Below are 22,700 nucleotides of genomic sequence, written 5' to 3' on the forward strand. Positions count from 1 at the left end.
AACCAAGCTTGTTTTATCTTCCTTTCCTTTAAACAGCTTTATTGAGTTATAATTCACATACCCTACAATTCTCTCTTTTAAACTCTTTTTCAATAGTTTTTAGTATATTTGCATAGTTATAAAACCATCACCACAATTCATTTTATGACATTTTCACGTCCCTAAAACGAAACGCCTGTCTCCAGCAGCAGTCATTCTCCATCCCTCCAATATACACTCCCAGCCTCTGTCAACCAGGGAATCTTTCTGTCTCCAGACTTGCCTGTTCTGGACATTTTCTATAAATGGAGCCATACAACATGTGGCATTTTATGTCTGGCTTCCTTCATGTAGGATAATGTCAAGGTTCAGCCATGTGATAGCATGTACTAGCACATCATTCTTTGTATTGCTGAATAATATTTATCCTTTAAATGATCTTTAATACTGCCCTCCAAATATTTCATTCCTCAACCTGTCTCTTCTCTCTGGATACATTTCTACTTTAGATATTCTTCATTCAAAAACAACAAATGAACAGTTTGATCACCAAAAAAATTATCGTACTGGATTATAACTTATCCTAAATAGAATGAGTCCATAATGATGTAAAGAAATAACTGAAGTAGTGGAAACAGATAATTGAATAAATGAAGAAGGAAAGACAGCTTTTCCTTATGGAGTTGGATTAATAAATGTGGAAGGAAACAGAAAGTTACCATGAAGAAACCACCACACTCATAGCGGTTGTACATAAGATACCTCAACGTGTACTAAAATTATTGCGTAAAAGTATAAGCAGAAACAGGTTATTTGCAGAGTGTCAAAGTATCGCTCTCAAGATATTTATTCATTACAAAGGAGAAAGTAAAACTTCACAGTGTTGAAATCTGACAGACGCCACCTTAGCCAAGTGATTAAGGTCAGCATTACCAGTGGTAAGACGCGGCCCAGCACTAGTAAGGACATGTGGAGAAGGGCATCACATCATTCCTGTGGGACTCTTATGAGAGGTAATAAAACCTCCAGAAGACAAACCCAAGTAGAGGAAGAGTCTGCAGAACACCTGACTAGTACGCTTCAAGGGTGGTAATTAAGGTCACGAAAGACAAGGAAGGACCAAGGGATTGTCACAGACCAGAGAACTCTAAGAAGTAATTAGCACCAAACACACCTGGATTGGATCTTGGATCCGAAAAATGACATTAGTGGAAAAAATGGGTGAAATTCAAGTAAAATCTATAGTTAGTCAACATAATCGTGCCACTTTAATTTCTGCTCTTGAACAGTATGAAAGATGTTAACATCGAGAGTACTATTTTCGTACCTTTTCTAAGTTTAAAATTATTTTAAAGTTTTTTTTTTTTAATCCCCAAAAAACTCTATTTCTGACAGTGCTGAAAAGGAAAAGTATAATAGGCGTAGAATAAATTAACTCTGCCAGCTTAAGAGAAATGTAAACTTTTAGAGTATCTTATTTCCACAGAGAATCTGGGAACTCCGCAAGAGAGACCTGCTGACTGATACTACTCTCGTCCTTTGAAAGAGAAAGCTCCATATAACTTTAAAAGACTTGTACTTTATCAATTATTTGAAAACATAACTTCTCAAAAAAGAAAAAAAAAACACAATTTATCGTTGGGGATTATGTAGAAAATATATATTCCCTGAATGACTTAAAGTTTTATAAGACAGACAAACAGGAACATATCTAAGATCCCTGTAATTCCATCAAAACTATCGTCTGACTCTTGATAAGATTTAAGTAGGGCTATATCAAGATAAAGAGTAAATTATCAATAAATTAAAATACGTTATAATATGCTTCTTTGAGTAGGAGAACTGGTAATTATCTGCCAGGTCTTTCCTCAAGTAATCACATATAATACAACTATTCTGAAACCAAATCAATCTCAGTAACCAAAATAATGATTTTTGGGTGGAAATCTCATCAAAGGAAGGTGAAAGAGTAAAAAAGTGATAAGAAAAAAAGCATACTTAATAATTCAACAGGTAAATTACTAATTATATTACTCTGACAATACAAAGACTGGTAATACATTCAAGTTTATCATGCATTCTTACTTGAAATATACTGCTCTAAGTCTAGAACAGATCATTTCAGCAAATAACAATTTATTTTTTAAAAATTTCTAATGCAGATATTTGAATACAGAAGATGTTAGTTTGTTTAAACTGTTAAATATAAACTTCAAAATGCATACAAATCAGAATTTCTTCAGGAAAAAGCAAAGATAACAAAACAGACTAGAATTACCTTTATATAAGTGTATTGTTTTATATTGTAAGTAGATTATAACTACACTCGGAAACATTCCCATTTTGGTAAATTTATGAAATAAGCTTAGAACTGGTTAGCCAGAATGAGTGCCATGCAAAGGCTGAAAGCAGCTATTAAAATAAACCCAAGGCACTGAAATAAGCACAGATTTATCAACAGCCCAGCGTGAAAGTGCCAATGATTGCTTCTAATAGTCTAATAAGAAACATGAGTAAGATTTCACTGAAAATTTCTGTACCTGTCTTTGTTTGTTAAACCCAGAGTCACACGGCTTTAAGGAAGGAATAAAACAGAATGAAGGAAACGAGCTTAAGTAAAACATCAAACAGGCACATACAATAAACACAGGCAGCACGCTTGTCATTCCTCAGACTTTCATCATGGCTTTGAACACACCACTTCTGCAGCAGCACAGGGCAAGGAACACACGCAGGCGTGCACGTGCGCACACACACACACACACACACACACACATATAGTAGTTTAATGTCATTAACACGTGCTTGGTAACTTGATCATTGTACTCTCAAAATTCATAGTCTTCCCATTAAACGAATGACGCATGGGCCATACATTCAACAATAAAACTTGCTCTAAAAGTCAGTTTTTCTACCACATACCAACATAAAATTAACATTTAAATATTCTGATTAAAACACTACAGCTAAAGTTAACCAATTTAATAAGAATACAAGCCCTTGGAATTCACATGATCACTTCATAAAATGAGCTCTTCTCTAGCCGCCCTACACGTAATGCGCAGAAACATACTGCTCATACTTGGGTTTTGTTTCATTGGGCATTTGGCACATGAGAGATACATTAAAACACCATCTGAAAAGAAAGGCCTTAACAGCCTTATGGCTTTATGCTATATTGGCGAAAAATATCTGCATGCCACGATTCACAGAACTAATCTTAGTGATGGAGATTTTTGAAAAGCTCCAATCCAAAGCAGATGCCATTGTTCTGTACCCATTAGGCACGGAATTAGGTACCCACTAGGCTGGTGGCAAAAACTGTTCAATAGTTAAACTAATCTACAGAGGACTGACAATATTGATTCAAAATTAGTTTCCAATATTGGGTTTTTTAAATCAGTATGATTATTTTTATTTTATTTTCTTATTGTTATGTGAGTCACCATACAGTACATCAGTTTTTGATGCAGTGTTCCATGAGTCAGTTTCAGTAAAAGACAGGGCTTTGCTGTTTGCTAGCCTAATGTCAGATGTTCTCCTTGTGACCTACTCAGTATCTGCTGTACCTAATGGAAACCTTGCTTTCTAATTTACCTCATAAATAGGATTTGCAGAAAGTTACCACGTATCTCTGTATTTGTGAAGCCTTGAGAAAAATATCAAAAAGGAGTCCTATGAAATGCCAGCTTAGTCTAAGATACTAGAAACACAAAAGAAAGCTATTGTAAACCTAGTTAGAAAATGTAACTTATTCTTCAAATTACATGAGAAATAATAATGAGGTCAAAGTTGACAGACGAGACTTAACCTACCTTTTAGGGCAATCTTAAAAAAAAAGTACTAAAACTGCAATGAATGTGATTGTGTTATTTTTGAACTTCTAATTGTACTCAGGATGTCTGTGATCTCGTTACTGCAATATATTTCTGTGGGAATCTCTCCATCAATTTCGTGCCGTTTATTAATTGCTTAGGGAGAAAAGTTTTCTTGAGTTTGAGGCTGGCACAAAGACTTTCAAGCCCAAAGTGCACACAATTTTTCACGATATCATGAAAGTAAAAATAAGTTAATACTTTTCTATACCGAAACAGAATAATAAAAACACATTTCTAATATACTTTAGAAAGTGTGAATGACCCTGAGAAAAGCCACTGAGAGGTGGCCGCGAGTGTGTGTCCGGATCCTAGACCCTGAACAAAACCTAGAACGAGCCCATTTCTTACCCAAGGCATCTTTAACTTTCTCGTCCAACTCTGCTCCTGAACAATGAGAAACAGCTTGATTTGGATATACATTTGTTTGTAAACAGGTTAAAAGTTCTAAGCCAGTGGTGGAAATAAAAATTATCTACAGTTCAGCCCCATCTTTTTTTACTTTATTTTTATTTCTTTTTGCTTACTTATAGCTACTCTGCCAACTGCATCCAGTTTCATGAAAACCAAGACCTTCATTTTTAATACCTTTATTAATTCATCAATTCTCATTGATCTCTAGCAGCACATGGGAAATAAAGATACTGTCATTAATTGTCTTTGCACTTCTGAAGTTCTTCACAATAATACTGAGTACTAATTCTTTTCATGCCTTTTTTAAAAATTAACTAATTTTTTAAAGATTTTATTTACTTATTTGCCAGAGAGAGAGTGCACAAGCAGGGGGAGCAGCAGGCAGAGGGAGAAACAGGCTCCCCGCTGAGCAGGGAGCCCAATGTGGGGCTCAATCCCAGGACCCTGAGATCAGGACCTGAGCCGAAGGCAGATACCTAACCGACTAAGCCACCCAGGTGCCCCAATTTTTCATGACTTTTCAATGTGGTATGTAAGTGATCTAAATACAGCTGCCTGAAGGTATCAAGTAAATCCGTGGCACAGAAACCTCAGAATGACTGACTTCGGAGCCCAGAGAATCCCCTTGGCAGCCTTTGAACCCAAAGGCTCAATGTGGGCAGGAGTCTCATCAGTTTTGTCCTCTGCTGTGTCCCATCAGGATGGTGCCCGGTAGACACTCAACAGATCTGTTGAGCCAGTAAGTGATCACACAGGGACCTGTAGAACTCAGCACTAAGTAATTCAAGGACAGATAAGAAGGAAAGAAATGCTGTATCGTTCCTGCTTTTGAAGGACTGCTTTTCAGAGAAATACAGTTTCCACCATGAGCAGCAGACCTTAGATAAAAACCGACTCCAGTACTGCTAAGAGCAACTCTGAAAGACCATACCAAAATGCCAAGGAGGCTCCCTGGCCTGAGAGAAGCCCTCCCCACTGGGTCTTCCCCTTCATGGTCACAGATGCTCGGATGCCATTATTTCTAGCGGGACCTGGACTGAAAGAAAGCATAGGTACCATGCACATTCCCTGGAAAGCAGACACAACTTTAAAGTATTTGGAGCACTCAGATAGCCCAGAAATCCTTCTAAATTCTAAGAAAGCAAACCAACAGAAGCATCAGCAGATGAAAGGCAGAGTTAACCCACACTGGTGTATCTGTACACTACTCCTACTACTAAGACAGGTAATTTAACATGAAACACTTTTAGTTCGAGTCTTTAAAGCTCCATAAAATTTGGCCTTGGTGTAGTAATAATAATAATAATTAAGTCTTAAAAGTGTCCTAAGGTTGAGTAATCCTTACATCAGACCTATGTGGTAGGTCTGCTTTTTCCAGATGAGGAAGTTGGGCATTGAGGAGGTTAAGTAATTTGTCCAAGGCAAAGCGCTAGCCACCAGGGTAGGGTCTGTGGGACTTCAGATGGAACACCTGGCTAAGGCACGCTGAGTGTTAACAGGGGCAAAGAAAGCAGCACGGTCTGAGGAAGGGGCTGTGACACGGGCATGTGGCTCCGGCCCCACATGGGGCACTCCCCTCCTGTGCACCTCAGACAAGTCTCTCAGACCCAGTCCAGAAAGTTCTGCACTGTGGAGATGAATGAGGCCACAGGTCCTAGTGCTCCTGCAGCCCCTCAAAAGGGAAGGCAAGTCCAGGGTGGGGGCCACACCTGCACTTTTACTGGTTTTATGAACTAGAGTTCTAATTAGTATTTCATTTCTGAAAAAAACTTTTCTGCTTTCAAAGTTTGAAAACCACAGTCCCTTCGAGCTCTGATTTCTGCGGAACATATCTTGGGTCCAGTGTTAATCTTCCTCCCCAGTTTTGTAAGATTTGGCATATATTTTCTCTACATACAATTGTTTTTTAAAGTTAGCATAGAGTCTTGTATTTTACCTCTTCACTGTTGTGAGACACCCGGACATGCCTGTAACTTACGTGGAAGTCCTTGGCTGGCCTTCACAAGCTATACTCACGACAATGTTCCTTAATGTGAGAAAACCCAATTGTTTTATTAGAATCTGCTTTTTAAAGATTTATCAGAATTCCCTGTGGTAAAAAAAGATGGGACCACTTATGTTGAAAATAACAGTTGGTTAACTCGTTATGGTCTTCCTCTTATTGGTGGTATTGTTTATTTATTTTTACTCCTTACTCTGTGTCTGTAATGACAATTTATCCAAAAGTGTTTGTGTAGCTCCTGACTTATCTATAAGTAGCTCTTGTCATCAGCAGGTGCATATGGGAGGACAGTTGAATGAGCAAACAGACTTGCCCCAGAACCCTATTATCTCAGAAATACAAAACTTTCTACCACAGTACTGGAAAGCCATATGAGCCCCAAAGGGGTAAATAATTTTTATATTAACTACTTCTGTGTTGGTTCAGCTATAAAAATCCTAGACAATGTTTCCAATACAGATACTTCACATTTCCACCACTGCTTTTGATTTGGGTTTGAACTAAGTGTCTATTTTTACTAGTCCTCTACCAAACAAATTTTACATGCTATTGTCATTGTTAATTTCTTAAAAGCAAAGAAAGCTTGGTAAGCATTTATTATTCACTAAGCCAATCAAAAACTATCTTTTAATATTAAAAGGAGAGCAAATAGTACGGTTATTTCACTAAACAAAGGCACTAATATATGCAGAGCACCTTTATCCTTTGTTATTGGGTTTCTAAACACATCACAAGAATTGCATTATTTCCTCTTCCCCAAAAACTCATTTCAAATTTGCTTAATGCTCCTTCACTGGTCCCTGAAAGAAACTACAGATATCTTCTAATTACAAGTGTTTGTCCACATACTCAAGCATAGGAATAGCTACTATTTTAGCATGTCTGTGTCATTAAGACCAATCAAATTCTTCACAGTATCTGATTTTCATCAAAAGTTTGCTGAGGAATTTTAGCTTAGAGAATTGCATTACATGCATGAATGTGTGTATGAAGGGCTCTCTGACTAAAGTAAAAGTCATTCTTGCATATAGAGGCAATGATCCACGCATTAAAGATTCCCCCAACACCCAAATAGAATTATTATGGTTTATTGTGTCTATTATTCCTGGATAATTGGAGTCACTCAAACACTTCAGCTGAAATGTTAATGACTTAAAAGGAATCATCAACTCCTCAATGAAAACACCAAGATGGTTCTCTTTCCTCTCTTACTAACATTAACTCAAAGAAAATTAAAGTTAAAAAACTACTGCCTACCCAAATGCATGTTTTAAGTTCAAAGTTAAGGATAAGCCCAGGATGTAGTATTTCCCCCACGTTAATTCTGTCAAGCCACACGTTAGCAGAGCTCTAGATTAAACTGATCAAGTCCACGTGGGCATAACATTCTGCAAATAAATCAAAAGAAGGTAAAATACAAACTGGGTTCCTAAATTCCATATTGAGTAAATGAAGATTTTAAGGCTCATCACATTAAACATATTTCTTATTAAATACAAAGTCTTGAATAACAAATATACGGAATGATTTCCCATACAATTTTTTTTAAGAAACCCCACTTTAAGGTGTTGGCCCAAAAAGGTTTAAATAATTCCCTTTACATAATAAACTACCTGTTTACCTAGCAATTTCATTTTAATAAAAATACAGGTCAAGAAAAATAGCACTACATTCACACTGGGGTTTCACAAACTGTGGACACCCACATTAAGACTGAGTTACTACAGATGCATTCTGGTCTACACCACTGAGCTTCTAATGTCCTTTGTGGCCTTGAGGGTGATTCTGGATACTTTCAAAAGTATTCCACATGTGCAGTACCAACTGTAGGCTTAAGAAAAATAATCAAAGGTGAAAATACTGCTCAACACTAGGGAACATATGCCACCAACTGACTGCTCCTGAAGGCTGCTAGAAAAATCCTGCCCCTGAACAATAAAAAAAGAGCCCATCCCACGTCATTGAAAAAGGGGGAAAACTGGAGGAAATAAAGGATAAAGTTAAACATTAGCTTTTCAATTAATCCATGAACTATAACAATTAGTATCAGCTACTCTACGCTAGCGGCCACAACAGCACAGACGCAGAGTTAGGGGACTGCTGTCACCACAACTAGGACAGTTGTTATGGCTGCAGAAGCGAGGACAGGCTCGTGTTCCCACCACAAGACTACTCCGTTACCCGCAAGGAGTCTGTGGGTGAAGGAAGCCCCTCAGCAGCATCCTCCTTGATAACCTCCTAACAACACAAAACAAGAGCGTGGGTGAAAGGTGAGAGGCAAACTAGGACGACGAATGAACACGATGCTGGCGTGATCACACACGACACTGAAACCTGGCTGTGAGTCGATTCCCCTAGGGACACTTAAATTTGAAATAACAGTTTAAGTTCTATAGCTTTTACCTTCTAATGTATAAAAATATATTAACAGGAAATTTCTTTTTGTGAATTGTTAAACTAAGCTGACCATCAGGAACACATAATATTTTACAATGTATTTTGTTTTGGATTAGATTCAATCATACGTTTAAGTAATTCCCTAATTCTATTTAATTTCTGCTTTAATTTAAAATGCTCTTCCAATATACCCTCGAATTTTTATACCATAGGGCTAACATACATGCATATATATAAATATACACACACACACACACACACAGATGCCATGTATGTATATTTTTGTAAAAAGATATTAGAAATCAGCAAATGTAAAGGTTTCGTTTTTAGAGTTTGGGTAACAGACACTGCACTCTAAGCCAGAAACTCTGGTTGTAAACAGCTCAACATTTATTCACTAAGGTCGCTAGTCATTTTCCTTCCATAGACATTTTCCAGAAATGAAAACAAAATACATTTTGTGTTAGTAATAGCTTATCTGTCTTAAGATTATTTATAAAGTAAGTTGCATTCTTTTGTTACAGAAAGGAAATAACCAAACGTCTACTGCTGTCTGTGTGTCTTATTAGATTAATACTTTAGTTACCCTTTTTTATACTTACTAGGCCATTGCTCTGATCTCTGGGCAAATTCGTTTTTACTGATGGACGTGAGATGAGGTGTTGGGAGCCGCCAGGGTAATACCTTGGCGTGTAAAGGTAGGGGGCAAAGAATGGCTATGGAAAAACACGCAACAAAAGAAGGGATAAACAATTACAGAAATCAAAGTGTGATGAGATTTATCAAATGAGACTAACCAATAAAACACAACTCCAAATTTTTAATAATGCAAGTGACAAAACAAAAGAAAAAGAGCCTTGCTTATAGTCTCTAAGATAGCAAACCCAAATTTGAGACCCAGTATTTAAATTTTCATATTGTTGATTTAATATAAGGTTTTTTAAGCAACTAAACTTTTACACCTTACAGTCTGACAAGAGTTTCTCCCTAACATTTTTATGGGCTTACCATGTATCAGTTCCTAAGTGACTTACAAATATTAACTCACAATTTACTTAACAACAACAACAAAAATCAGCAAAATGGACTCTTAATACCATTCTTTTCAAAAAAAGATCGGCCTTAAGAAAGACAAAGAAAGTCTTAATATATATGAGAACACCCTAGCATGGCTTCCAGGAATATTACTACTCTAAGTTCCCAGAGCTTACTTTATATTCTATGCCCTAGAGTGTATCTCCTAAATAAGGTGTATTTTTTAAATGGGGAATCCATTGTTTAGCGAGATTTATAATTCCGGCATTTATTTGTAGCCAACTTCACATAAACAGGAGATATCAGATTCTATGTGCTAAACATAAAGATTAAAACTCATTAAGCTTCATTACACTAAAATAACATCTTCCCATACCTTTTTACTGCTGCCATTTAAGAAAATTATTACCCCTTTTAACTTTCAGACTAAGAACCTGAAATAACTAGAACAAAAAATAACTAGATCTAAAAAGATGAGAAAATGCTAAGTGTTTTTAAAATGATAAAACACTCTTAAAGCATCACATCAGCCTGATGGTATGGTAAATTAAAAAAATAAATAAATTTCTTGGTTTCAAAACCTCAACTGTCATCTACCGATCAATGAGCCATTTTATGTAAAATTACAGCAGATTTTAAGACTGCTAAATAAAACCCTGCATTTCAACACTGTCTACCACACAGTTAAATTTTACAAGGATGGAATACATTATAAAATGCTATTGTTCCACCTTTTTCTCCTTGTCTGAATAAAAGAACAGAATAACATTCATACGACCTCTATGAAGAATGCCCCTAATTATAGTTGAGCTTGAACAACACAGGGGTGAGGAGTTCTGATCCCCACCACCCCTCACCGCCGAAACCATGTAGTCAGAAGTCTGTCAAAATAACTTTTGACTTCCCAAAAACTTAATTACTAATAGCCTACTGGCAACTGGAAGCCTTACCGACAATAGTTAACAGTCAAATGCACATATTTTATAGGTTTTATGCATATGCTGTATTCTTACAATATGCTGTATTCTTACAATAAAATAAGCGAGAGAACAGAAAATATTAAGGAAAACACATTTACAGTACTGTACTGTAATTGCTTTTTTAAAAAATGCTGTGTAAAAGTGGACCCACACAGCTCAAACCCGTGTTGTTCAAGTATCAACTGTACTTATATGGCCAACATTTTTCAAAACCTGAAAATTTAATTTAAATTCTGGAATTTCTTCACTGCCACATTTACTCTAGACTTTGCTTTCTTCCTAGCTCGCGTGACATTTACTTAGGCATGCAGTTGGCTTCTGTGAACACTAGCCCCTACGTTTTTCTCAAATTAGACTAAAGAGGGAGATAACAAAAATAAGAAGCAGTAATGGACCTTAGCATACCATTCCAGAAAGTACAATACTAGGGCTCACGCTCCAGTATCCTGTAGGAAATATTAGTGCTTAAGATCAGTAGGATGGGTATAGCTCAGGCCGCTAAACTTAATAGGGTCTGTATATTCCTGATCACTGTACTTCCATCTTTTGCAGTAGAAAATGATCACATTTATACTAAGTAAATAATTAAGCATGACTGCACATAACCTGAAATATAACTCCAGAAATGGCTACTGTGCTATTACTTGGCAATAACATCTGAATCCTACAAGTGATATCTTCTATCATAATCTCACATTTAAAAGCTGTAACACATATGAAATAGATTTACTGAATACTGTGGAAATTTAAGTTTGAAGTTAAATCATTGTTCTAAATGCGAATATAATTATGCAAAATAGAACAAATGGAACACTGTTTATGAACAAAGAGAGAAACAGCTCCCTTTGTGGCACAGGATAGTCACTGATGACCCGTGGAGTTCACTTTCTTAAAAAAGCAAAAAGCGTCTCTAACATTCGAGATTCAGCTGAGATCTAGACCCCATTAAAGTTAAAAGTTCTTTTTATTTTTAAAAAAATCATATATTTTAAATTCAAACTTAACATTTTTCCTATTTTAAAGCTAATGTGCAGTTTCAAAACAGTAACAGACTCCATAGCAGAAAACTTCTGGTATTTCCCCCAAACAAATTCTTAGAATGAAAGATTCCTTGCACTTCCTTACCCTGTTGTAGAACGGATGCTGAGGTCCTGTCATCCCACTGTAATAGCTGCTGTGAGGCTGTGGTGACACGACCCCGCCTCCAAACGGCCCGTTGAAGGAAGTGGAAGAAGAGCAGACAGATGGGGCCTGGCTGTAGCCTGACGGGGGTCTCGCTGGAGCTTCGTGAAGAGGCAGTGGAGGATACGCGAGCCCCCCAATATTAATCTGGTCTCTCGCAGCGCGAACATCTGAAAGATTAAACAGTACCCCAGAAGACCAAAGAAAAGAGGACTACAGTCATCAGTCCAGCTATCACATCCTCCTTTAGTTATCAAATAGAAACAAGCTTTTTTCCACTCTTGCCGAGGATTCCAACTGACTTAAAGGAGACAGGACATCCTGACTCATAAAAATCTTGTTCACAGACATCCTAGTGAGAAAAACTCAACTACTTTGCATAAAAGCTTTTCTCACCATTTGAAAAGTCACCAACATCTGGATTCTTCTCTTCAGTTACCAGAACAATAATATTTTTTCTCTATTTAAGGTATTTGTGCTATTCTAACAGTGGTTATGATCCATAAGGTGTTATTATTCATAACTATTAGCAATAGTTATGAATAATAACTAATAATAACTCAGTGGTCTAATACTAATAAATACAGTGATTGGTAAACTGTGGGTGTGCAAACTATATGAATTATCCTTCTCTGAACAAAACAAGCAGTTCCATAGCCACAAAATACACCTTGCTATCAGCCTTATAACTGGTACCTAAAAAGGAAAGCAGAAGTAGACTGAAGCTCTCTCTTCATAACTCTCAGGAAACTCAACAGCGGGTCAGCAGTGCCGCACGGAAGATAATGTGCTTCAGGAATGGTTGTGTGTGTGTGCGTGTGCATACAGCGGTGGTTCAAGAACAAATGAAATGATTCCAAAACTTTAATGTCACCATCCTTAAGTTCCAGTCCACAAGTTTAAGTTAAAATTTATCAAGTAATATAAGAATATCTGTACCCCTTCAGATAGAGACCCCTATTAAGATCCGTCAGAGAAAAATTAAAATGGACTAACATCTTACAGTGTTGACTGTTTCTTAAAAGGAATCTGAATGCAAAGAAGTCAGGTATGCAGATATTCCTTAGCAGTCTCTAAAGGAGGTCAAGACTCCTAATCCTCAGTTTCATTAACTGTCCTGTGTAGTGCTTGGTTTGGTATTTCTTGGTTTTTCATGGAGCAAGACAAACTCACATAGCTAAGTTAGAAATGAGAAACATCTTGAAGACCAGAGAAGACAAATCACATTTACTACTACTACCCACCTGCAATAATTTCCCGTAGCTTGGGGTCTAGGTTGACAGTACATGGCAAAAAGGTTTTTACATCTCGAGCCACAAGAACTGGGGTCCTTGAAGACAAAAACACTTCAAAGTTTCTTATATCTCCATCTATTTCTAGCAGTGGCTCAACATCTTTAGTTGTTGGAATGTTCTTTGATATTCTTCAAACAAGAAACAAACGAAAAAGGTCATTAATGTCAGTATCAGAAAGGAAAATTCCACATGTACCTTAAAATTTATATACGAAAATAAATATCACATTACACATCTTGTTTTCATTAAACATTTTCTTAAGAACAAAAACTGGTACATACACTACAAAATTACTGAGATAACAAGTGTGCGGTCACAGGAAGGAGAGCAGTATATCCTAGGCACCCACATGCTGGTGAGGACCGCTCTGTGCAAATTAAATGAGTTATGGTTTTACACACGAGGAGAGTGAGCCTCAGACAAACGAGGCAACCTGCCTAGATCCACGCAAGCACACAAGACAAGCTGACCGGTTCCGACTCCGTGCTTATTATGGGATACCACGGTTCTTGCCTTTGCAAAGAAGAGAAGAAATAAACAATAATTTTTAAATAAATTACATAAAGTAGAAAAAAGTTAGTACAGGTTTTTCCTTTTTCAGAAAAGGTCTCATTCTCTATTTCTTCACTGCTCAGACCCAATCCTGGGCTGGTAGCCAAATATTAAAAGCCCTCTGAGGGAAAATCTAGAGAACAAAATTAGCAAACAAGACGAGAAGAGCGTGCTGGTGAGAACATAAGAAGAGCAATCTTGTCTTCATGAATTTCAGGGAGTCCCTCTCACAGACTCACTCACATATACACAAAATGGAAAAGCCCTCCAAAATAGGATTACTCTTATAAATTAGAATGGCATTCAACTGATTATTAATATGGTTTAAATGATATTAAAACCTTGGAGAATGGTTACAAAGAATCATTTGCGGAAGTGGCCAAAATTTCAGAACTTTAACAGTTAAAAAGGTAGTTCATCTGTTTGAGGAGTTTAACATGAAAGACTAAGAAGAGAGGCTACAAAGATTTAGATAAAAACACACAGCTGACAAGTCACATGAAACAAATTAACTGAATTTCAATGCCAGCTCTGCTTAAACTTGAATGTGAACAGTGTTCTCAGTATGATGAACAATACTGCTGTTCACAAGCCAACAGTCTACTGCTGGTTTCCAGATTGAAGGCTCGATTTTAACCTTTTGAGCTCAATACATTAAGCTCTTCTACTGAAAGAGATATTTATGTAAATGATAATCTTTTGGCAGCAGGCCACTAAAATCATATGTGTCTTTATTTTTCAGATATTTTTCCAAAGGTTAGTATTTAAAGAATTTAAGTAACTTCACTTTTCAATTAAGAGTGAATTTAAATTTTTAGTATTATGAATCATGTGAATTAAAGTTGCCAGCAGTTAAATGGCCCACAGAAAGCATTATAAAACCTCAGGCATCAATGAGCTCCTAGTAAGTTTAGATGCAATTTCTTTCTATGCTACCAATCTAGCGGTACTTGTTAATGCCAACATCAATGTAAGTTAAAAGCATTTTGATTATAAATGACAGTGGTTTAGAGAAGTCCATATTAATTCCTTGGCAGAAATTACATAAGCCATTCAAATCACTTCCATTCAAAATGAGGTCTTAAATTACAGGGAAAAAAACTTCCTATTTTAAATCAAAATATAAACAGATTCGAAAAGCATAATTTATGAAGGCATTATTTATCATACTTTATCTAAAAGTAGCCACCTAACAATGTCATTATTTAATCATTGAAGGTTAAAAATAAGACAAATTTTCTTTAAAAACTTAAACAGGGAAAACTCTTAACTGTCTCAGAATTTTTTACCTTAAAACCAATTTAACTCCTAGTAGACTCAAATACTTCCTACCACAGTGAATGCCCATTTATTAAAAAACATTCTAATGTACTCTGGAAAGAGATGGAACATACAGACAGAAAACAGCTACTCTGCACTGTAGCCAATGGGTGAGGAACAAAAGAGGAAGTGAAGTGCACATCTGTGCAAACACAACCAAACACCCCGAGCACCTTCGGAGCTAACTGTGCTCTCCTGTTCTGTCTTGACCCAGTTAATGCCTACTCATCCTTCGTCTCAGTCCAACTTCCCCTCTTCCAGGAAGTCTTCTCCAAGCGCAGGCCCTCATAGCACATATTCTTTCTTGCACACCACCTATCACAACTGGAATTTTATAATCTGTTAGTGGAATTATTTTATTAATGTCTACTCCCCCTCTAGACTAGAAGTTCCTTTAAAGCTGGGACCAAGTTTGGTAGTGTTCACTCTTCTATCTCCAGCGCCTTGAAGCAGAGCATTGTCACATTACTTTTGCTTAAATATCTTTAGAGTGAAAAAAATATTTTATCTGTATAGTGAATACACACAAAAAATGCATTATTCCCTAAGAACTCTACTCTTTTATATTAATTTTCACTTTAATTCCTTTCTGATATTGGAAACAAATTTATGCTTGGGAAAGTGTAGGTCGATCCACTTTTAGTTAATTTTCATACATGGTGTGAGATAGGGGTCCAACTTCATTCTTTCACATGTGGAAATCTAGTTGGCCCAGCACCATTTGGGGAAGAGACTATTCCTTTCCCCTTGAATGGACTTGGCACCCTTCTCAAAGCTCAATTGGCCAGATGTATGAGTTTCCTAGTGTAGTTATTGAATAGGATGCCTTTAAAACGCAAGATTACTTTTGCAAGTTTTGAAAGTATTTCTGAACTCTCATCTATTCCATTGGACTATATGCCTATCTTTAGGCCAGTACCTCATTGCTTTGATTACTGCAATTTTGTAGTTAGTTTTTTAAAACTGAGAAACGCAAACCCTCCAACTTCATTCTTCTTTTTCAAGATTGTCTTGGCTACTCATATTCATATTTAATTTCACATGAGTCTGAGGATCAGGTTTCTATTTCTGCAAAAGGCTATTGGAATTCAGACAGGGACTACACTGAATCTGTAGATCACTTTGGGTAGTACTGACATCTTAATATTTAGTCTTCCTGTTAATGAACATGAAATATATTTCCATATACTTAGATTTTTTTTTTAGATATTTTATTTAGCAATTCGCAGTTTTCTTTTTTTTTTTTAAGATTTTTTATTTATTTATTTGACAGACAGAGATGACAAGCAGGCAGAGAGGCAGGCAGAGAGAGAGGAGGAAGCAGACTCCCTGTGGAGCAGAGAGCCCGATGTGGGGCTCAATCCCAGGACCTGGGATCATGACCTGAGCCGAAGACAGCGGCTTAACCCATTGAGCCACCCAGGTACCCCAGCAATTCGCAGTTTTCAATGTATAATTCTTTAACCTCATTGGTTAAGTTCATTCCTGGGAGTTTCATTCTTTTCAATGCTATAGTAAATACAATTACTTTCTGAATTTCCTTTCAGATAACAATCTGCAGAGGTATAGAAACACAACTGATTTTTGTGTTGATCAGGAGCCCGCAACTCTGCTGAACTTATCAGCTCTAGCAGCTTTCTTGTGGATTCCTTGGGGATTTTCCATATACAGGATCATGTCATTTGCGATGGGAGATAGTTTTTCTTCCTTTCCAATTTGGATCCTTTTACTTCTGTTTCTTGTCTAAGTGCACTCACTAGAACTCCACTGTAACAGTGAACAGCAGTGGTGAAAGTGGGTGTCTCAGTCAACTCAGGCTGTTGTAACAAACACCACAGACTGCACAGCTTAAACAACATTTATTTCTCACATTTCATGGAGTCTGGAAGTCTGAGATCAGAGTGCCAGCTCAGACAGGTTCTGATGAGAACCCTCTCCCTGGTCTGCAGCTAGCTCTCTGGTCCTTCTTATAAGGACACTAATCCCATCATGAGGACTCTACCCTCATGACTTCTTCCGAACCTACTTACCTCCCAAAATCCTCATCTCTAATATGATCACATTGAGCTAAAACTGCCCCCATGCAGAAGACTGTGCTGAGTGTAAAACAACACTCAATGGAGCAGAGAACTTGTTAGAAAGCAAAGAGACATTTCCATGCAGTGGTCAGAGCTGATTCTCAAGACAACAGTGCACAGCGTCAAGTGTTCTAAGTAATGCCACTTTTCAAAGCTTACAAAAGTAATTCTGCATTCTAAAGTCATCCTATTTCAGTAACTACACTAGGAAACAACAAAGCACTGTATATGTGGCCCAGTGAATACAGATCTAGGCCAAACCTTCAAGTTTGTTTCTGGTTTCAAGTACTTAATGTGTTTGATTTATGGTGCTTAAGGATGGTCCAATTAGGGTTCTATAATACAATCACAAGCGTACTTGCCTGTTTCCAAATAAACCGCTGGCAAAGCTAAAAATGTATTCTTTTCCCAGAGAGCTTATTCTACACATAAAAAAAGTTATTTTCCTCTGAATGTGTACATATCCAAGATGTATATTTCCTACTTGGTCAAAATATTAAGGCCAAAGATTACTTTTCTACATTGGAGGAAACATGTAGTCATGCATTTTTTAAAATGCTCAATACACAAACTCAGTGGACTATCATTAAGACCACAATTTGTGTGCGAGCAGCTGGGCTTCAGCCAGACCTCATATGGGCAGCACAAGATATGACCCTGGTGGCAGAGATACCACTACATCCAGGACCCCAAGTGACATGGCTCCCCTTTCCTCAGTTACGTGCACCCTTCTGAACTGTAAGGCAGTGCTGCTGGCCATGTCTTGTTCATATGTTTCAGTTCTTGCTTCTTGCTTTGGGCATGAATAACAAACAGAGTCAGAAACTGAAAAACTAGGACTAGAAATAATAGGAAAATTTTATGACCATAAAAATCTCCTTCTTGGGATTAAGGGGACACTTACTGCGATGAGCACTGAGTAATGGAGAGAGTCGCATCACTATACTGTACACCGAAACTAATGTAACATTGTACGCTAGTTATATGGGAGTTTTTAAAAAATCTCCTTTATATATATTTTCTAAAGCACTGAATTATTTTGACACAGAAGCATTTATACTCAAAAAGAAATGCACCTTAATAATCTCTAGTGATGATTCAGTTCAATCCAGTGGTGAACAACAGTGTGTTCAACTGCTGAGGAAACTTAGTACACACCGAAGTTGGGGGTAAAAGTCTCCCTTTGAAGCTACTATATGAACTTATTACAGATTTAAATGTCAGACACTTTCCATTAAAGGCAGTCATTTCTAGGAATACAATTCCTACACTGCAACTTGAAATGCAACTTGATTCTGAAAGGACAGAACAGAGGCAATGGCTTTCCTTACACCCAGATTTGATCATCTCACATAAGTCAGAATAAAGCTGTAATATTTAAAAATAAAAATTTAAAGCAATGTGGGGCGCCTGGGTGGCCCAGTTAAGTGCCCGTCATAGGCTCAGATCATGATCTCAGGGTGCTGGGATCCAGCCTAGTACCAGGCTCCCTGCTCAGCGGGGAGTCTGCTTCTCCCTCTACCCCTCCCCTCTGCTCATGATCTCTTTCTCTCTCTCTCTCTCAAATAAATAAAATCTTAAAAAAATAATAAAAAAGTAATACAAAATAATTTTTAAAAGTAAATAAATAAAATCTTTTAAAAAAAGGTGGGTCACTTGTTAACTGTGTGATTTGGGACAAATCATGTGACCTCTCTTGATGCCAGTCCCCTTATTTCAGGGGGCTGAAGCAGATCTCTCGGATCCTCCCATAGTGCTGTGGGTGCTCCCCACACCCCGCCAAGTGGGAGATGTTGGTTCTTTCAAAGTGATAAAGGAAAGCACTGGCCTACACAGTCCCCTCCACATCTCAGCTCCCTTGGTTTTGGTGTAAAAATGACACCAAAAGCATAACTTCATCTGGCTTAAAGGGATGAGACAGGACCGACAGACAGGAAGGGTAAATCACGAAAGCACAAAGAGGTGCGTGCCTAGGCTCGCTACTGATAAGGCACTGCCTTCTATTCATGTGTGTTGTGGAAAATGCTCTGAGGAACACGTCCCTTTTCTTAGTACAATCTGATAGGAAAAACATATCTGAAGGTTAAAAAGAGTTGAGAAGAAAATTTTAAAAAGAACTAGCATTTGTAGAGTATCTCCTATGGCCTGCCATTCTCTGGGCCCGGTGTTTGAGCTAGCTTATCTCATTTCTATCTCCCAACATTCCATGATGTATCATTTCAATTTTTTTTTTTAATTTTTTTTCTTTAAGATTTTATTTATTTATTTGACAGAGAGAGATCACAGTAGGAGAGAGGAAGGGAAGAGATCACAGAGAGAGGAAGGGAAGCAGGCCCCCTGCTGAGCAGAGAGCCCGATGTGGGACTCGATCCCAGGACCCTGAGATCATGACCTGAGCCGAAGGCAGCGGCTTATCGCACTGAGCCACCCAGGCGCCCCTGTATCATTTCAATTTTTAAAACGAGAAAGCAAAGGCTCAGAGATGTTAAGCTCCCCACCTGACATTACCGCAGATTTAAGTGGCCCAGCTGGAACCTATCTGGCCTGATGCAAAAGCCTGAGCCTTGTTCCCTGCACCGGTTCAAACTGGGTGCCACAGACATGGTTCAAAGTTCTTAATTAATGATTTACATATTTTTAACGCCTTAAAATATAATAAAATAGAACACTGTTACATATCAAATCTTAACACACTCAAGATCAACATATAAGTTTAATATACCAGGCCATCCTGGGTTTTGTTTTAATTTTTTGCAGACTTTGAAAAATGGGCTTTTCCTCCATCTTCAAGTGCACATTTAAATTCTTTCATTTTCTTAACCCAGTTTTTCTGTTCATAAAATTAGGCAAGCAAGTGCACTACTCCACCCTATGTGCCTGAGTTCAGAGTGTAATAAACAACTAGAAAATCACAATGTTAATTCACAACATGACCCACGTGCCAGGACCTTGTCAGTCAGAGAAGCAGCACCCAACAAACACTTCAACCAGTTACAAGAAATGGGAGCAACTGTAAGATAATACTGGTGACTGACCTATGAACCCAAATTAATTAAAAACATCCTGCCACTGTAAAGCAGGTTTAAAAACTGGTAGCATTTTTATCTACTTAGATTTAGAATTTTTTTTTTTCTTTTCTAATTTGAGAGCGAGCGAGTGAGAGCGCGCGTGCACACAAGAAGGAAGAACAGCAAAGGGAGAGGGAGGAAAAGCAGGCTCTAAGCTGAGCAGAGAGCCCAACGTGGGGCTCGATCCCAGGACCCTGAGATCATGACCTGAGCCCAAGGCAGAGCTTAACCACTGAGCCACCCAAGCTTCCAGGATTTATAATATTCTTTTTTTTTTTTAAAGATTTTATTTATTTATTTGACAGAGATCACAAGTAGGCAGAGAGGCAGGCAGAGAGAGGGGGAAGCAGGCTCCCTGCTGAGCAGAGAGCCCCATGCGGCGCCCTGGGATCATGATCTGAGCCAAAGGCAGAGGCTTTAACCCACTGAGCCACCCAGGCACCCCACAATATTCTTGATATCATATTACCAAAACTAAGTAGAGAAAGAGATGTTTAAACCAATGTGAGATTGCAAGGATCACCCACATATTTCAAATTTAATATTCTTCAGCACAGCTCATTTTTCTTACTAAGTGAATTTATTAGGAAATGTTACAATTTGAATCAATTAATTTATATTCATCCTGCTTTATTTACCAGGATTGTGCGTAAGATTTGATTTGCAGAAAGGTTTCTACTAGGGGGAAAAGCCTGAAAAACAATACTAAATACTAAATACTAAAGCATGCCTACCTAGTTGCTGCCATGCAAGTGATCAGACAACACCTCAGATGGGAAAAATAATAATTTCAAAGTAGAGTAATGAGAGAAGACTGCAGTAAAAAAGTTAGGAGAGGCAAAATAATTCACAACTAACTCAATATGAAAATAGTATCAATCATTAAAAAAGTAAAGACCATTGTTTTATATCGAGTTTGTACTATGATATATTAACAAATATTCTGATGAAAGTAAGAGATCCAAGTTTCATAGCTACTGGAGGTACTCACAGTACTGTGAGTTCCAACAAGCAGGAAGAGATACTCATGTTATTGTTTCCTTTTAGGAATTTTAAAAATTGTTCCATTAACTATATAGAAGCAGCAAATGTGTTGCAATAAAACTCTGAAAGGCAGGCACAGAGAATGGAGGCTCTGAAATCAAAGCCTGTCTATGAATATGCCTCAGATGAAAGCAAAACCTTGATTAGATAAGCTGTCTTGAGGATTTAATTTCTAATAGGTATAGAACCCAAGATCTACAGTAATTAAAATTTAGTATTTTTTCATCCAAATACAAATTTTTAAGCAGATCTATTTTAAACCCTCCTTTTTCATGTCTACCCTCTTCCCAAAAGCTAATTTAAAAGCATTTTAGCAGGAAAAGGTACTATTTAACTTAATAAAGGCTATGCCATATGGTCAGACAACCATTCATTTGCCTATGATCATGATTCTCAGTGCTTATGAATGTCCTGGGAAGCCATTAAAAAATAGGAATGGAAATTAAACTTTAAAGTTTAAAATAGTCATATTTAAACTCTGTGTTTTCCTTGTTTTTCTGCTATGGAAAGGGAAAAGCAGAAATGCATTAGATCTTATTTCTTGGCTGAAAATATTAATCATGTCTCTAGTGAAATACCCCCACCTCGTGGACTTCTTGGGTATTGCCAACAGAAGCAGCTCATAGCATGGGTTTACAGCAGCATCTCCCCTCACTTTACTGTTGCATTTACATAGCATTTTTTGTTGTTTATTCTCATATTTTGAGAAGTCTTAAAAATATTTTGATTTGAAATTCTGAAATCAGAAATCTTTGCTGTAAAAAATAATTTCAGGTAAAAAAAAAAAAAAAACAACCCTGATCTCTGAAAGTCTCTATATACAGAATAAATATAGATATTTATAGTTTGGTGGCAAATTTGAATTCTTCAGTAATTGGAGTGGGGTTTTTAAAATATAAATGGGCATAACAGTCTCACTGTATCATAAAATAAACTGTAAACCTTTACAGGTAAGACTTTTTGTTTCACATATTAAAACATATACTTTAGAGAAATCAATTTTTCTATTTCTGTGTTCCCAAATAACCTTAGTAATATACTTCAATTTTGCATGTTGGAGTTAGAAACACACAACTTTAGAATATTTGAAATTCTTTCTTTATTCTATATTACCATAAAATTACTGAATATGGCATCATGAGTTTAAATGAGAAAATATTTTAAAAACCAGTTTTACTCTATTTAAAGCAAAAAAAAAGTTACTGAAAAGCTACCTAAAAAAAATTACAGCCTCTTAGTGCGTATAAAAATAGTATAAAGTTAAACAGATGTACCAGCTGTGTAAGTGCCAAATATCAAAACTGATTTTTTTTAAGCATTCCCTACAAAACCTACCGCAGTTACTAGATACAATTAGAACTATTATAAAGCATTTATTTTCAGTTTTACATAATTTGGTAAGAAGTCTGCATCTTTTTAATAGAGAACATATTCAATCCTCTGGAAAAATTTCTATCTGCCACTGACACATAACATACC

At 37.0% G+C, this 22,700-nt stretch overlaps 1 protein-coding gene across 20 annotated transcripts in view; it reads right to left on the reverse strand.

Annotated features, from left to right (window-relative positions):
* The window catches only part of KIDINS220 (kinase D interacting substrate 220), a 91,309-nt gene that overhangs the window by 13,943 nt on the left and 54,666 nt on the right, over window positions 1-22,700 (reverse strand). For 6 of the 20 annotated variants that reach the window (XM_082743779.1, XM_082743777.1, XM_082743773.1 and 3 more), the window contains exons 23-24: window positions 13,109-13,287; window positions 11,808-12,034 (exon numbers count right to left, since the gene is read on the reverse strand). In XM_082743779.1, coding sequence (XP_082599905.1) covers window positions 11,808-12,034; window positions 13,109-13,287 — 406 coding nt within the window. Of the gene's footprint in view, window positions 1-2,519; window positions 2,553-4,205; window positions 4,242-8,451; window positions 8,509-9,269; window positions 9,384-11,807; window positions 12,035-13,108; window positions 13,288-22,700 lie in introns of all 20 variants that reach the window. The other 14 variants (XM_082743775.1, XM_082743780.1, XM_082743767.1 and 11 more) reach the window with 5 other exon arrangements.

This window comes from Mustela nivalis (assembly GCF_964662115.1).
Source record: "Mustela nivalis genome assembly, chromosome: 8".
In the NCBI taxonomy this organism is placed as follows: Eukaryota; Metazoa; Chordata; class Mammalia; order Carnivora; family Mustelidae; genus Mustela; species Mustela nivalis.